The 15,976-nt window shown below is 41.8% G+C and overlaps 1 protein-coding gene across 6 annotated transcripts in view; it reads left to right on the top strand.

Annotated features, from left to right (window-relative positions):
• The first annotated feature begins 2,208 nt into the window (after positions 1–2,208).
• cramp1 (cramped chromatin regulator homolog 1) overlaps positions 2,209–15,976 on the top strand; it is a 71,567-nt gene continuing 57,799 nt past the window's right edge. For 2 of the 6 annotated variants that reach the window (XM_069905949.1, XM_069905948.1), the window contains exons 1-2: positions 4,273–4,462; positions 4,883–5,160. In XM_069905949.1, the coding sequence (XP_069762050.1) occupies positions 4,413–4,462; positions 4,883–5,160 (328 nt within the window). In that variant the 5' untranslated portion in view covers positions 4,273–4,412. Of the gene's footprint in view, positions 2,467–4,098; positions 4,225–4,271; positions 4,463–4,882; positions 5,161–15,976 lie in introns of those variants that run through there. The other 4 variants (XM_069905950.1, XM_069905952.1, XM_069905951.1 and 1 more) reach the window with 4 other exon arrangements.

Raw genomic sequence — 15,976 nt, 5'->3', positions numbered from 1 at the left:
GCGGTTCTCAGCCAGGTCCAGGCTGGGAGTATAAGTGCAGCCCAGCAGCCTGTAATAAACCAGAGTCTGCTCACTGAGCTCAACCCATCCAGTTGTGTGTGTTCTTTCAGGAGCTGCTGTTACAGATTCTTACTTTGCACATTACTTTTGTTGAACATTTATTTTCTGTATTGCTGTTTGTTTACATTTCTTTTGTGCATGCATTTTTCCTCAAGTTTTTTTTTTTAACACTCCTGTTACATAGCAGACCAAAAGCCATAGAAATTCACCAAGACAATGTTTTTTTAATTTTCAAACTATACATTTATTAATAACTACTAATCAGACCAAAGTTCATTCTTAGAAATTCTGTGCTGAAATGTGCACTGACTGATGAACAAAAGTAATCATAAAGGAGGTGGGAGAGACAGAGTGACGGAAAACTCCCAAATCGTTGTCAAGTTTCTTGCTGAGAAATATCCTTTCTGACAAACAGTTGTCATAACCCCCCTTTTCCATGCATAGGGGAAACAAAACTTGACAGTCACTATGCTTCCAAAAAACATTCAATTGAAGTGACCTTCCTTTGGTCAAGGTGGGGTTCAATAATTCCCCTGACAGGGAGGATCAGCCAAAATTGTCCATTTCACAGCATCACTCCAGCAGAGTGCTCACAAGATGGCTGCTGATCACCAAGTGTGCTGTTCCTTTAAATGTTTCTCTCATGTCTCTCTCTCTCCCCACCTGCCCCTGGATAAAGCAGAGTATTAACTTTGAGCAGTTAGTACCTGATTACTGCCACTCAGCTCTCCCCAGTTATGAATGGTCACAGATGGTATTAGCCCTTAAAGTGATAGTCACTAAATGAGCAGAAACTCATAATACTCCCAATAATTAGAAACTGCCTGGCCCACAGGAAAAAGAATCTCAGAGTTGTTTGTGATATCATGTATGTACTGACAATAAATCTGAACTTTGACTTTAGGGTCACAGCACCACATCACAAAACTTTCAATCAAAAGAGCAGCTCTCAACAAAACCAATTTTAAATCCAGTTTCCCATGTATTTTTTTTAAGCATTTGGACCAATTCCTATAGATCTCTTTAATGTCAACCATTAAAACTAGGTTTTGTATAATCCCAACATATTATCCCACCTCTTGCAGTTGTTCCTCAATTACTACAATACAATTACAAAAAAAAAAAACATGTTTTGAGTCCTATGGCATTCTAATGTGAATGACTTGAAGCACAAAGCACTCATCACCCTTGGTTTCTTACACTGAACCTTTTAGACCTAATTTAACATATCATCAAGCATCTTGCTAAAAATTCACATGGTCAACATCAAACATGTTGCTAATACTTCCACCTACCCCCTCCCCCCAAAAAACCCTCAAAGGTCAAATAAATCAATGCCAACTATTCTTGATTAACCAGTAATAACAGCTTTTTTTTAAAAAAGAGTCCAATACTATCAAGGTTGAAAATAACTATAATTAGTTTATTTCACCCTCTACTTTGAAAGAATTGTACCATGGCAATATCACTACCACCAGTCAAAGAGTCAGTAAACTTTCAAAAATTTTAGTCAGGGTCTCCAGAACTTGCCCCCCTTGTATTTAAGGGAAATACACATTTTACAGTTTACCACAATTTTTACCTCATTTATTCTGTCTGCAACTCACCTACCAGGTCTTGAAATGCACCCTGCAATTTATACAAGAACAAAAATATGTCATTATTCTTGACTGGAAATGTTTGCAACTTTATACAATGATTACCTCCATTCAAGTCAGCAGTCATTAAACTCGAGCCCTCCCTCCCTCCCTCCCTCCCTCTCTCTACCGTAGACCTTGATGGAAAGGGGGGAGAGAAACTACCCTAGGTCACTGAACATGGCTCTTCCATCCTTTATATTGGAGCCTTGAGTTTTGATTGGCTGATCTTCCTGTTCATCGGTGATCATGACCTTGCCACCTGGAAATAACGCGCGCCGCCCACCCTCAGGGAGGCGGGCTCAAGCTATGATTGGCGGGATCCGTTGCTCTTTCCCCGTTGCCCCAACGCTATTGACGCCACGTGCGCGCAGCGGTCCAATGGCCAGCGGGCCCGGTGACGGGTGCGTTGGGCGCCAAGCGTTTGCGGCTTGCGAATGGAGGGGTGGAGGATGTGAGGGGAGAGAGGTGCCTTTGCGGCATCAGGGGAAGAAGTCGGGGGGTTTTGGCTGTCAGGCCGAGCAGCCAGGATTGCGTTGGTTGGTTGGCGGCGGCGAGGAGGGGGTGAGTGGGGGAAAGAAAGATCGGCCAGCCGCTGCGCCGCCGAATGACGAGGCCCACTGGGCCCAGACTCTCCTTTCTCCTGATCTCTCAGCAGCATTAGAGAGCGGTCGCAGTCAGTGAAGCAGGTCCAAGCCAGCTCCTGGCTCCAGCGACATTAATTCTGAGGCGTGTTGATGCCGTGGACCTCGCTGCCCGATTTATGCGGGTAGGTGTCTTTTATACAGCAAAATGGGACTGGGCTCCCCAAATAACTGCGCATGGCACACTTGCACTCCTTGAAGTGCAGCGCTCTGTTCTGTGGTTATAATGGTGAGGATGTCAGTGACCACCAGCTTTGTGTGATATTCTGTCAATGTGATTTTGATAAAGCTTTTCTGTTTGAGGTTTGGCATCTTTGTTTTATAAGTGATGTAAATATCGTTTGGTTTTTAGTTAATTTTGTTTAACTGGAGTGGTTATCAAGTTTTATTAAATCTTCAAGTAGTCCATGCCTTGGAACTGGGTGCTGTCATTTGTCTTGTGTTTTGGTTTTTTTTAAAAAAAGCTGATGTCAAAGTATCTGGAATTGGAGCCAGAGGTAGGGTGTCCTTTCTGAATATTTTGTTTGGTAAAGGCGTTTCGTTTTAAACCACTAACACACCGTTGCGGTGGGGGTGGGGGTGGGGATGGGGGTGGGGGGGGGGTGTCACAGTGCAAAAGGATTGTCAAGGCTTAGAGATATTTGGTCGTGTGAACTGCTGGGCAACTTGAGGGGAAGGGACATTTACGGTATTGATGGTCGTGCAATTTTTTTTGAGGTTGAAGGACAGCTTGCGGGTGCATCATTTGAGAGATGGGTCAAACATAGTTCTTTGTATGATAGAGGTGGCTTTGCTTTGGTCGAATGTTTCAATCTCATGATTTGTCTGAGCAAGTGGCTTCAGTAGGTCCTTTTAATAGCCATTTCGTGCTGTTGGACTTTAGAGCAAATGTCATTAAGCAAAGGTGCAAACTATTATTTCAATATGTGTTTTCATCATTAATAGTCATGGTTCTCAAATGTAGATCAACTTGATAATATGTATCTGAAGAAAAAAGATTCTGGTATTTGCAGGGCATGACAAACATTTTAACTGGAATATGAATGATTTGATTCAAGTGGAATTTCTGAATAACTTTAATTCAATATTTTACAATAAAAATACTAAGTTGTCTACTGTCTGTAATTGTACTTTACATCATCATTATTCACAGATGACTATCAATTTGATTGTTTTATTTAATAAGATCAATACTTTATCAGATTCAGCAAATAGTACTGTTATCTTGTAGAATTTGACTTGCAAAAGTTCTTTTCTGGATTGACTTTGCACCTGTGGAACATTAGCTTACTTTTATTCAACGACAACGTTTCCAGTTTTGATCTGCATGAATGTTAAGTATAAATTACTTTTGTGAACATGTTAAACTGCGAGGAGAAAATATGGCATTATATTCTTTCAAGTCTATTGGCACGTTGTGTTTGTTCATGGCGTTATCTTTTTCATCTTTCTTACCATTGGATGGCAGAAATAGTCAAGGGTTTGGGGAACCTGTTCCAAGTAAAAATAATGATTGCTACTTTTTAAAAAAAAAATACCAAAAGCTATTGTAAGAGGCAAAAATTAAGAATAATTACCGATCTCAAACAAGTTGGAAGATGTTTGCGATCAATTGATGGGCTGTTGTTCTCGATGGGTAGAGTTCTATTTTATCCGGACGTGTTTTAATAAATTCTCACAGATGCCTTTGCATATTTAAAAAAAAACCCTGTACATTTTGGTTCGATGCTTTTCTATCCAAGGCAATTTGTGCTGAAGTTTGGGTAACAGCTGTGGTGACGTAGCGAGCAAAGTTCAGAGAGGGAGAGGAGTTGGTGACATTTCTGCTGTGGATTAGAAGCTGCTGAGGTGCTGGAAAGAGGGGCGCAGTGTGTCTGTCCAAGGTCTTGTGGCGTGGGGTGGCATGAAATTGGGGGTTGCGGGTGTATTTCTGGGTGTGGGGTGTGTTTTTGAATTCCTGGTGGCGAAGAGAGTTGGAGCCGAGAAAAGGAAAGTAGGGGAGGGGGGAAATTTCTGAAGCTGGAAATGGGACCCTTTGGCCGCTGAGACCCTGCACCAAAAGGCCGTGCTCATGGTGAGGAAGAAGACGACCGTCTCGGCTGCCGAGGACCACCCGAATGGGTAGGAACAGGAGGGGGGGATAGGCGCTTTATTCCGGCCCGAGTGTGCGGAGGTTTCAGCTGCTCCCGGCCGACATGTCGCGGGTTTGGAGTGAAGCTCAAGGGGAAGGAGGAAGACATTAACGCTGCGAGAAACTGCGCTTCCCCTCCACACGAACACCTCCAAGAGTCGAAGAGAAAGCCTTCGCCCCTCCGACTGGGTCAGAGGCTCCGCTTCAGAACCCCAACCTGAACGAGGAGAGGAGATTTTTCAGCGGGTGGTTGCGGGACAGCGATCGGGGGGGGATCAGGAGAAAAACAACGGCGGCCATGTTGGAAAAAAATGTTTACAGTTGCAAGTTGGGAGGCTTTAAAAATGTTGAAAGATAAAAGCTTTTGAGTCTACATTTTACTGATTTTTGCCTTGTTTTATGTTCTCCAGAATGACGGCGAAATGTGCGGAGGTGAACGGCGATGAAGGGCTGAGAAGAGTGTGCAAAAGATCTGGAGAAGAGGAGAGTGCTGAAGGAGAAGGGGAGAGTGAAGAAGGAGGCTGCAGATCTCAACACAGCACAAAGAGAGAAGATACTTCAGCAGCTGCCACCAGTCCAGATCAACATCATTTCTTGAGATCCAGTGTGAGACCTCCCAACAAGAGGTTAAGGAAGGATCCAGCTGCTTCTCATGGATCAAGCAGTTTCCAGAACAATAAGGGAAAAGGTAAAATCATGGTTCTTGCCATTAGAGGTTTGGAAGCATCAAACCTATAACACGTTTACATTGGTGAAATGGGTTTCTCATAGCTATTTCACAAACTCTCAGTCTTTATGGAGAAAACAGTTATCCCAAAGTTTCCTTTAAATAAGTTTTGGATATAAATTGATACATTCCTCTCTGCATACAACTTGCAGTCATTTTAGTAATCTTAGTTCACTGCTTTGTATTTGAAGTTACTTAAGGAATCTGCTTCACTGGAGCAGCTATATTCTGTATTCCTGGTACATGTATTTTAATTCCCGAGAATACATTTCATAAACAAATTCACTTTTCATTTGATGTGGGTGTTTCTCGGCACATAACTTGTTTCTGTAGTGCACCTGATGCTCTCGTGTGAACCAGAACTTGAATGGCTGAAAGTAGATTCTACGTATACATTTTGAAATAATATATTTAACAAGTTTTAAACAGTATTGCAGGATCCAAAACTTTACCAACAAGTTATTATAACTTTTTTAACCTTTTTACCAAATAGTGCATTTCTTGTTTTCTAACTCAACAGTGCATTGTCACAAATTTGAAAGTCTTTTGTGGGTCCAGATCAGAAAATCAGAAATGCATGCGATCTTTAGCTAAGGCTGACAAGTCAGGGTTATTGCCTTAATAAAACACAGGAAAATGTACATGTTAATAGAAGTATGTTCATTGTAAAGTTACATATTTGTTTTCTAGACATGTTTACCACCATTAGCATGCTGACAGTGATTCTGGTCAGTTAACTTGTTAATTGAAAAATAAATTGATGATGCAGAGTAGGACAAATGACTGAATAAACTGTAAGGGTTTACAAAACTCATTCCTCTCATCCATCTGTTAAAATGTCTGTAATGGTCTTCTATTAAGTGCAGATGTAATTCATTAATCTGATTTCCATGCCATTTGATTTTAAAGTTTCAAGATGAAGTTATTTAGTTTGAGAGAATTTGATTTTAGTTCTTAAATAAATTACAGTATAATTTAAATGCAGCATTTGGATTTCACCCTTTACATTATTGAATGTTTAACTGAAGAGTTGGTAAATTTGTACCCTTTGACCATACTATCTTTTAAATAATTGTATTATATTCGGTGTTTACAATGTAGTCTCTATGTTGGAGAAACCCAATGCAAATTACATAATCACTTTGCAGACTAAGTCTGTCAGACCAGAAAGGTGACACTGAGCTTCCAATCTATCAGTTCAATTCTCTGTCCTGTCCTCACTCTAACTTCTCCGTCTTCAGCCTTCTATATTGCACCAACTGATGCCCAATGTAAGCTCAAGGGTCAACTCCTCTTCTGTTTGGGTACCTTTGCAGCCATGGAAACATTATTGATTTAAATAATCTCAGATAATACTTATTCCCCACTTCTTTCCCAAAATGTAGCAGTGCATTCTGATTCAATCCATTCCATTTCTCTTTCGTCTCTAAGCAGCTATCCTTTTAAATTAATTGTTACCTTGAAAATGTTGCTCTGCATTTCATCACCAATATTTCTTCCCTCCCTCCCTCTGAACCTTTATACAATATTAAATGAGTTTGTCTTCCCCTAGTTTGAAATGTAAGCCCTGTTCTTTCCACACTGAAGTTGCCTGACCTGCGGAGTACAACTAAACTTTTCTATTTTTTGTTTTGGATTTCCGACTTTTGGGAGCTTTTATTTGCTCTTATTTAGATAAAAGGGTGCTTTGACTTCAGACATAGGAGTTTAAACATTAAATCATCCCAAAAGTTTGTAATTTAGTTACTTGTTGTAATGAAATGTTTTGTGGTTTGGGTTAGTATACCCAATTCTTCCCCAACCCTATAAAATGTTCATCAACCCAATGAAAATTCAAAGCAGAAAACGCAGTGAGTATATACATGTAGACTATGCAAGACTTTAAAAAAAAATGTATGCAATCTATATTGCTCACAAAATATGAAATCAAATTGTATTTTATTCTTATAATCGAATCCTGTTTTCAAACATCCATGACCAAAAGAATCCTTTAAATTACATTATTATTAAATTCCATTCTTTGAATTAAAACTGCCAGTCATTTTTCATGATCTTACTCAAATTCACAATAATTATGTAATATTATTAAGTTACTGCTTGGCATTTGATAGCATGTGTACACTCATTCTGTGTCATTCACATCATAGGGCAAGTCCATGCAACCTAAGAAGTTTAGGGACCTACAAGTTTGATTGAATCATAGAGAATGTGTATGGCTGGAAATAGGATGTTTACTGTCAAATTTATTCCCTGTGTTTAGAGTTGATTCCTTGTTTCTTTGATTTGGAAGGACGTGAAAGACTTTCTCCCCCTCTGTTATCGGACTATCGAGCAGACCTCTCATTAGTAAAATTATGATGTCATGGACTGTTTTAACAACTTTTTCTCTATTAAACAATGCACTCTTAACTTTCACTATCTGTTCAGTTAAGTGTGGGCTGACTTGCCTGGATAGTACACAGAACAAAAATTTTCATAGTATCTCTGTATACATATCATATGGAGGTTAAATTTAAAATTTGTGAGTGAAATTAGCCAGAATCAAACAAATTGATGCTTGTAACAAACTTAGTCAAGCAGGTTGTCATCAGAAATCAACCATTCATATCTGAGAAGGCAGCTTTTCAATTGGGTTTGGTGTTATGACCATTAAAACTATATTGTGCTATGCAGTTAGATCACCAGCTCTGACTACAATAATCAATAGTGGTTATGTGGAATTATAGATACTGGACAGTTAGACCATCTCGTCCAACTTATAGAATACAAACCAGTGATCATTGCTATCTCTTCCCATTCTGCACCAGTCTCCCATATTCCTTTCCCATAGGTGTATCCTGTCTGTATACAAATACACAGATGCCATCAGTTTCCAGCCCCTCTTGTGGCGGTTAGGTCCTGATTCTTCTTTGGCTTGGCTTCACGGACCAAAATTTATGGAGGGGTATGTCCACGACTGTTGCAGGCTCGTTTGTGGCTGACAAGTCCGACGCGGGACAGGCAGACGCGGTTGCAATGGAAAATTGGTGGGTTGGGGTTGGGTGTTGGGTTTTTCCTCCTTTGCCTTTTGTCAGTGAGGTGGGCTCTGCGGTCTTCTTCAAAGGAGGTTGCTGCCCGCTGAACTGTGAGGCGCCAAGATGCACGGTTGGAGGTGAGATCAGCCCACTGGCGGTGGTCAATGGGGCAGGCACCAAGAGATTTCTTTAGGCAGTCCTTGTACCTCTTCTTCGGTGCACCTCTGTCTCGGTGGCCAGTGGAGAGATCGCCATATAACTGCAAAGAAATAACTGAATTTTTAAAAATCTGTTGCTAGTTATCCTGGTTCTTTTATTCTCTTCTATAATTAAGTATAATATATTTTATGCTATAGGGAGTGGAAGCAGCATCCACACTGTCAAACTGCTTCACTCTTCGAAACCCATTCTTTTCAAGAGGAGAGGTCTAGCCCTTGGTCATTCCTTGATAAATAGATTGCCCTTATTTAATTGATTAATGAAGCACTAAAGCAAAGTTAATGTACAATATCACTTGTATACCCACCCACCTGCACTCCCAAAGCCCTGACTAGATTCTCACCTAGGACCAGGCTGTCCAGCCACCAGAGCTTTCAACAACACTCTCGCCTTTGCTCTGGCCGCCCACCCATCTGAGTTCCTGAAACCTCGAACCACACAAGCATTTACCGTGGTCAAAGGTAGTATGCGTGTAATAGTCGATATCCTAAATTTTACCCTAAAAATTGTTCACTAAAATTTGACTATTACACATGTATATATGCTATTCAACTTGAGGGGAAAGCTATTGGTGGACAGTTTGTATACTTAAACCTATGTGACTCACAAAGTAGTCACACATCAGGAAATTTGTATTTCATGATTATTGAATTCACACTGCCTTATAATTCACATTCCTCAATTCAAATTGCAGTATATGCAGTGTAAGTGGAAAGCAAAAAATAATCAAGGTTTTGGGCCTGAGCCCTTCTTCAGCTGTCACCTTCTTCAGATTCTTATTCACGTCAATTGCCTTTTACTTTCCATGGATGCTGCATGACCTGCTGAGTTTCCCCAGTGCAGATTTCTTGTATACCTTGGTTCAAATTTTTTGACAATTCAATGTTATTTTGTGTTAAAAGGAAATTGTTGTTTATTTTTGAATCTAAATGTTTTTAAGACAGCAATGGCTTTTGTGGCTACCACTGACATTCAAATTGTATTAAAAATGAGCTACCATTTGAACAATTCAGATATATTAGTTGCTATTTAAACTCATTTTGTTTCACAGTAATAATGAAATACATTTAATGACTAATTGGTATCAGATATGATTTCTAATAGATGAGTATGGGAAGTTAATCCAGGTTTATAAATTGGTCATAAATACATGAGGGAGTAAAGCTTTGGCTGTGGATTGAAATTGGGCTATTATTGTAGGAAAGTACAGCTTGGATGTAAAGTAAGCTGATGCAGGTTAGCTTGTATGTTTATTTTGTGTTATAAACAACTGCTCTGACAATTATTGGTACATTGAATTCAGTCCTTAATTTCAAAACTACTTGGGTTTAAGTAAAGGTCCATATCAGAGCATGCTGAAAGATCGATTGTTTGTAATTTTACTGTTAGATTGGAATCCAAATATTTGTATTAAATTGAGTGCTGGTGCTGAATAGAGTTTTCGCTACATCATACATTTCTGGCAAAGGTGTAGTGAGGGATAAAATGGAGTAAGTTTCTAAATTACTTGAGTAATCTACTTTAATCTCTAAAAGAGCACTTTATTTTTGCCAAGTGTGAATTTCTCTGCTTCCTGCCACAGGCTGTGCTTATTGATTCCCTTAGTGAGAGTTCCATTCTAATGTCCGGAAGCCCTTTCGTGCAGTAGATTTGTTCTCAGGAACTGAACTGGGACTACTCATTGTAATTTTATTTAGATGTCATTGAACTTTGAATCGTCACCTCAACTAATTCAAAGGTATTCCAAAGAATTATGCTAATCATTATATTACCTAAGTGAATTTGGAAATTTGATTTTTCAATAATTATGGTTCTGAGTTTTGATTTTTAAAAAGAAAATATGTACATATATATATAACCTGTTCCAAAATGTTGCTAGTCCTTTCGAATTTCCTTTAGTGGATTCAATAGCATCAGGTTATAAATTTTGTGTGTGAAAATATCAAAATAGCATCGATTTTAAAAATAAGTTACAAATTGTTACATTAATGTATTCAATTGATATATTTAATGTTTTTTTAAATAATTTTTTATTTTTCACACTATGAACCATATCAACCAAAATATGTACAAACGTTTCTCATTAGATTTACACAGTGGTTTTTTCTCTCTTTTTTTGTACCCCTTTCCCTCCCTCCCCCTACCCACCCCCCTCCAAAACCCATAAATATTCAACATATACAATATAATAAAACCATAAAACAATATCTTCACACAAAGGAAAATAAACAAGAAAAACACGTCATCTATTTATTATATACACTGAATCTAGTTGTTTTGTTGTCTTATCATTTTCATTCTCCTTCTCGGGGATGGAGGTCGTAGGCAAGCACTCTCTGATATGTTCCATGTACGGTTCCCAAATTTGTTCAAACATTGTGACTTTATTTTTAAAATTATATTATTTTTTCCAATGGAATACATTTATTCATTTCCATGTACCATTGCTGTATACTCATGCACTCTTCCATTTTCCAAGTTGACATTATACATTTTTTTACTATTGCTAAGCCTATCATAATGATTTTTTTTTGCACTTTATCCAATTTGAGGCCTAATTCTCTACTTCTTATGTTACTTAAAAGAAAGATCTCTGGTTTTTTTTGGTATGTTATTTTTTGTAATTTTATTTAGTATCTGATTTAGTTCTTCCCAAAACTTATTCACTTTCGTACATGCCCAAGTTGCATGTAATGTTGTTCCCATTTCCTTGTTACAGTGAAAACATCTATCCGATAATGTTGAATCCCATTTTTTTAAATTCTTGGACTAATATATAACCTGTATTACCAATTATACTGTATCATGCATAACCTTGTGTTTATTATATTCTTCATAGTTCCAGAACATAACTTTTCCCAAACTTCATTTTTTAATCTTTGTTTAGATTCTTTTCCCACTTCTGCTTAGGTTTATAGTTTATTTCATTTTCCTTAACTTGCAGCTTAATGTACATGTTGGTTATAAATCTTTTAATTATCATTGTGTCTGTAATTACATATTCAAAGCTGCTTCCTTCAGGTAATCTCAAGCTGTTTCCCAATTTATCCTTTAAATAAGCTTTCAATTGATGATATGCAAATATTGTACCATGAGTTATTCCATATTTGTACTTCAACTATTCAAATGTTAATAAATTGTTTCCCAAAAAACAATTTTCTATTCTTTTGTTTCCTTTTCTCTCCCATTCTCTAAAGGAAAGGTTGTCTATTGTAAAAGCGATTTGTGGATTTTGCGTCGATAATAATTTTGGTATTTTATAATTCATTTTTTTCCTTTCTAAGTGGATCTTCTTCCATGTTTTAAGTAAATGATGCAGTACTGGTGAGTTTTTATATTGCACCAACTTTTCATCCCACTTATAAAGTTTATGTTCTGGTACCTTCTCCCCTATTTTATCTAATTCTATCTTAGTCCAGTCTGGTTTTTCCCTTGTCTGGTAAAAATCTGATTGTGCAGCTCTATAATAATTTCTAAAATTTGGTAACTGCAAACCACCTTGATTATACCTCTCTGCTAATTTATCTAATGCTACCCTTGGAAGTGCGGAGGACCAGATTTTGAAGCTTGCTGACCAGTACTGAAGAGACGATGGTGTAGAAAGCTGACCTGTAATAAATGACGAGCTACCTAATATGGTCACATTCACAGGCTTTAATACAAGAGCAATATAGGGAAAGCAGGACCTCGGGCCTCCGGTGGAGGTCCTGCTGCCGCCCAGGGGCCCGTCCTGTTGCTGCCGCCGCCGGAGACCCGAGGACCCGCTGCCGCCCGAGGGGGCCCGAGGTCCTGCCTGAGTCCGCCTGAGGTAACGGCCGGATCGTGGGGAGGAACAGCCAGCTGACACCGGGCCTGCCTGAGCACCGAACACAGGCCGTCGTCGCCAGGCAAACCCTGGCAGCCCGCACAGCCCGACCGTTGGCAGCCGAGCCCCCAGCCAGGAGCGGTCAATGAGAACTGTTTAGTGTATTTCAGAGTTTAATACACACCTCAAAAACCAATAGTCTAAACACTAACAACTGTGAACTCCATTGCAGAGTTCTCTCCAGTCTTAAAAAAAATTTCTACTAGAACTTTTCTTTCTGATCCTCAACCAATGCTGCATCCCTTTTACTTGGCCGCGGCAGGAGTAAATGCACGCAGGCCGATTCCAGGGCGCACCACTCCATAACTGGGGACAGCGGTCATTGATCTCCAGAAATGGTTCGACCTAAAAGGGGAGGCAGGCCTCTTCAGCCCGGTTAAGCAACCTGCATAGGAGAAGGTCACTCCGATATAAAACCTACGACCCAAGGGCCTCGGTGCCACGTCCCACCTTGCTTGGCCACGGCACACAAACCATGGGTGTAAAGGGTGGGGCCAGTACTGCGCATACTGCACTCCACCTAAAAGCTCCTTTGCGCAGGCCCGAGGACAGGTCCACGTCCTTCCCCTCAAAAGATTCACACAAACTCAAGCTAGCATGTTGGAACATCAGAACCATGCTAGACAAGGCTGACAGCCACCGACCTGAACGTCAGTCTGCCCTCATCGCACATGAACTCTTCAGACTCGACATCGACATAGCCGCTGTCAGTGAAGTCCGCCTTGCAGATGTAGGCAGCCTCCAAGAACACGGCGCGGGCTACACACTCTACTGGTCTGGCAAGCCTCAGGCTGAACGACGCCTATCTGATGTTGGCTTCATGGTCAAGAACTCCATTGCCTCCAAACTCGAAAACTCCCGACAAGCCACTCTGACCGGATCATGTCCATGCGACTCCCCCTTCAAAACAAGCGACGCGTCACTCTCATCAGTGTCTATGCTCCAACCCTTCAGGCGGAACCAGCAGAAAAGGACAAGTTCTACACTGATCTGCGCAACCTCATCCAACGCACCCCTACAGCCGACAAGGTTGTCATCCTTGCCGACTTCAACGCTCGCGTCGGCAAAGACTCAGAAACTTGGCCAGGAATCCTTGGCAAGCATGGTGTCGCCAAGTGCAATGACAACGGGCGCCTCCTGTTGGAACTCTGCGCAGAACAGCGGCTTGTCATTACTAACACCCTTTTCCAGCAGAGAGACAGCCTGAAGACTACCTGGATGCATCCCCGATCCAAACACTGGCACCTCCTGGACTACATTCTGGTGCGAGGAAGATACAAACGAGATGTGCTCCACACCAGGGTCATACCCAGCGCGGAATGCCACACTGACCACCAGCTTGTTCGCTGCAAGCTCAACCTTCACTTCAAGCCAAAGTTCAAGAACAGTGGAGCCCCCAGAAAGAGGTTCATTGTTGGAAACTTGTAGTCAGACGTAGTGAGAGAAACTTCCAGGCAAACCTCCAAGCAAAGCTCGAGGATGCAAACTGCCTCATGGACACGTCTGCTGAAACCCTCTGGGATCGGCTGAAAACGGCCATACGGCAATCCACTGAAGAGGTACTGGGCTTCTCCTCCAGGAAAAACAAGGACTGGTTTGACGAAAACAACCAGGAAATCCAGGAGCTGCTGGCAAAGAAGGGATCTGCCCACCAGGCTCACCTTGCAAAGCCTTCCTGGGCAGAGAAAAAACGAGCCTTCCATCTTGCATGCAGCCATCTTCAGCGCAAACTCCGGGAGATCCAAAATGAGTGGATGAGTCAGCCTGAAGAAAACTGAGGTCCTCCATCAGCCAGCTCCCCACCATAACTACCAGCACCCCCACATCTCCATCGGGCACACAGAACTCAAAACGGTCAACCAGTTTACCTACCTCGACTGCATCATTTCATCTGATGCAAGGATCGACAAAGAGATGGATAACAGACTCGCCAAGGCAAATACCGCCTTTGGAAGACTACACGAGAGTCTGGAAAAACAACCACCTGAAGAAACACACAAAGATCAGTGGGTACAGAGCCGTTGTCATACCCACGCTCCTAATCATGGGTCCTCTACCGGCATCACCTACGGCTCCTAGAACACTTCCATCAGCGCTGTCTCTGCTCCATCCTCAACATTCATTGGAATGACTTCATCACCAACATCGAAGTACTCGAGCTGGCAGAGTCCGCAAGCATCGAATCCATGCTGCTGAAGACCCAACTGTGCTGGGTGGGTCACGTCTCCAGAATGGAGGACCATCGCCTTCCCAAGATCGTGTTATATGGCGAGCTCTCCACTGGCCACCGAGACAGAGGTGCACCAAAGAAGAGGTACAAGGACTGCTTAAAGAAATCTCTTGGTGCCTGCCCCATTGACTGCCACCAGTGGGCTGATATCACCTCAAACCGTGCATCTTGGCGGCTCACAGTTCGGCGGGCTGCAACCTCCTTTGAAGAAGACCGCAGAGCCCACCTCACTGACAAAAGACAAAGGAGGAAAGACCCAACCCCAACCAACCAATTTTCCCTTGCAACCGCTGCAACCGTGTCTGCCTGTCCCGCATCAGACTTGTCTCCTGCAGGCTCGTTGGTGACTGAAGTGGACATACCCCTCCATAAATCTTCGACCGCAAAGCCAAGCCAAAGAACCCTTGGTTTCCTCCCTTTCCACAAGAATTTCCTTATTATTCTCTTTAGTTCATTAAAGAATTTTTCTGTTAAAGGAATTGGTAACATTTGAAATAAGTATTATATTCTTGGGAACACTTTAATTTTAATGCAATTTACCCTCCCTATCAATGTTAGCGGTAATTCTTTGCAATGTTCTAAGTCTTCCTGCAATTTCTTTATTAGAGGCTGATAATTTCGTTTGTACAATTGGCTTAAGTTATTATCTAACCTGATCTCCATCGGGCACACAAAACTCAAAACGGTCAACCAGTTTACCTATCTCGGCTGCACCATTTCATCAGATGCAAGGATCGACAAATGAGATAGACAACAGACTCGCCAAGGCAAATAGCGCCTTTGGAAGACTACACAAAAGAGTCTGGAAAAACAACCAACTGAAAAACCTCACAAAGTTAAGCGTATACAGAGCCGTTGTCATACCCACACTCCTGTTCGGCTCCGAATCATGGGTCCTCTACCGGCACCACCTACGGCTCCTAGAACGCTTCCACCAGCGTTGTCTCCGCTCCATCCTCAACATCCATTGGAGCGCTCACACCCCTAACGTCGAGGTACTCGAGATGGCAGAGGTCGACAGCATCGAGTCCACGCTGCTGAAGATCCAGCTGCGCTGGATGGGTCACGTCTCCAGAATGGAGGACCATCGCCTTCCCAAGATCGTATTATATGGCGAGCTCTCCACTGGCCACCGTGACAGAGGTGCACCAAAGAAAAGGTACAAGGACTGCCTAAAGAAATCTCTTGGTGCCTGCCACATTGACCACCGCCAGTGGGCTGATAACGCCTCAAACCGTGCATCTTGGCGCCTCACAGTTTGGCGGGCAGCAGCCTCCTTTGAAGAAGACCGCAGAGCCCACCTCACTGACAAAAGGCAAAGGAGGAAAAACCCAACACCCAACCCCAACCAACCAATTTTCCCTTGCAACCGCTGCAATCGTGTCTGCCTGTCCCGCATCGGACTGGTCAGCCACAAACGAGCCTGCAGCTGACGTGGACTTTTTACCC

The sequence above is a fragment of the Narcine bancroftii genome, chromosome 12 (genome assembly GCF_036971445.1).
Source record: "Narcine bancroftii isolate sNarBan1 chromosome 12, sNarBan1.hap1, whole genome shotgun sequence".
In the NCBI taxonomy this organism is placed as follows: domain Eukaryota; kingdom Metazoa; phylum Chordata; class Chondrichthyes; order Torpediniformes; family Narcinidae; genus Narcine; species Narcine bancroftii.
Note: the sequence above shows the minus strand (reverse complement) of the source record. Positions and strands in the feature narration are given on the sequence as shown.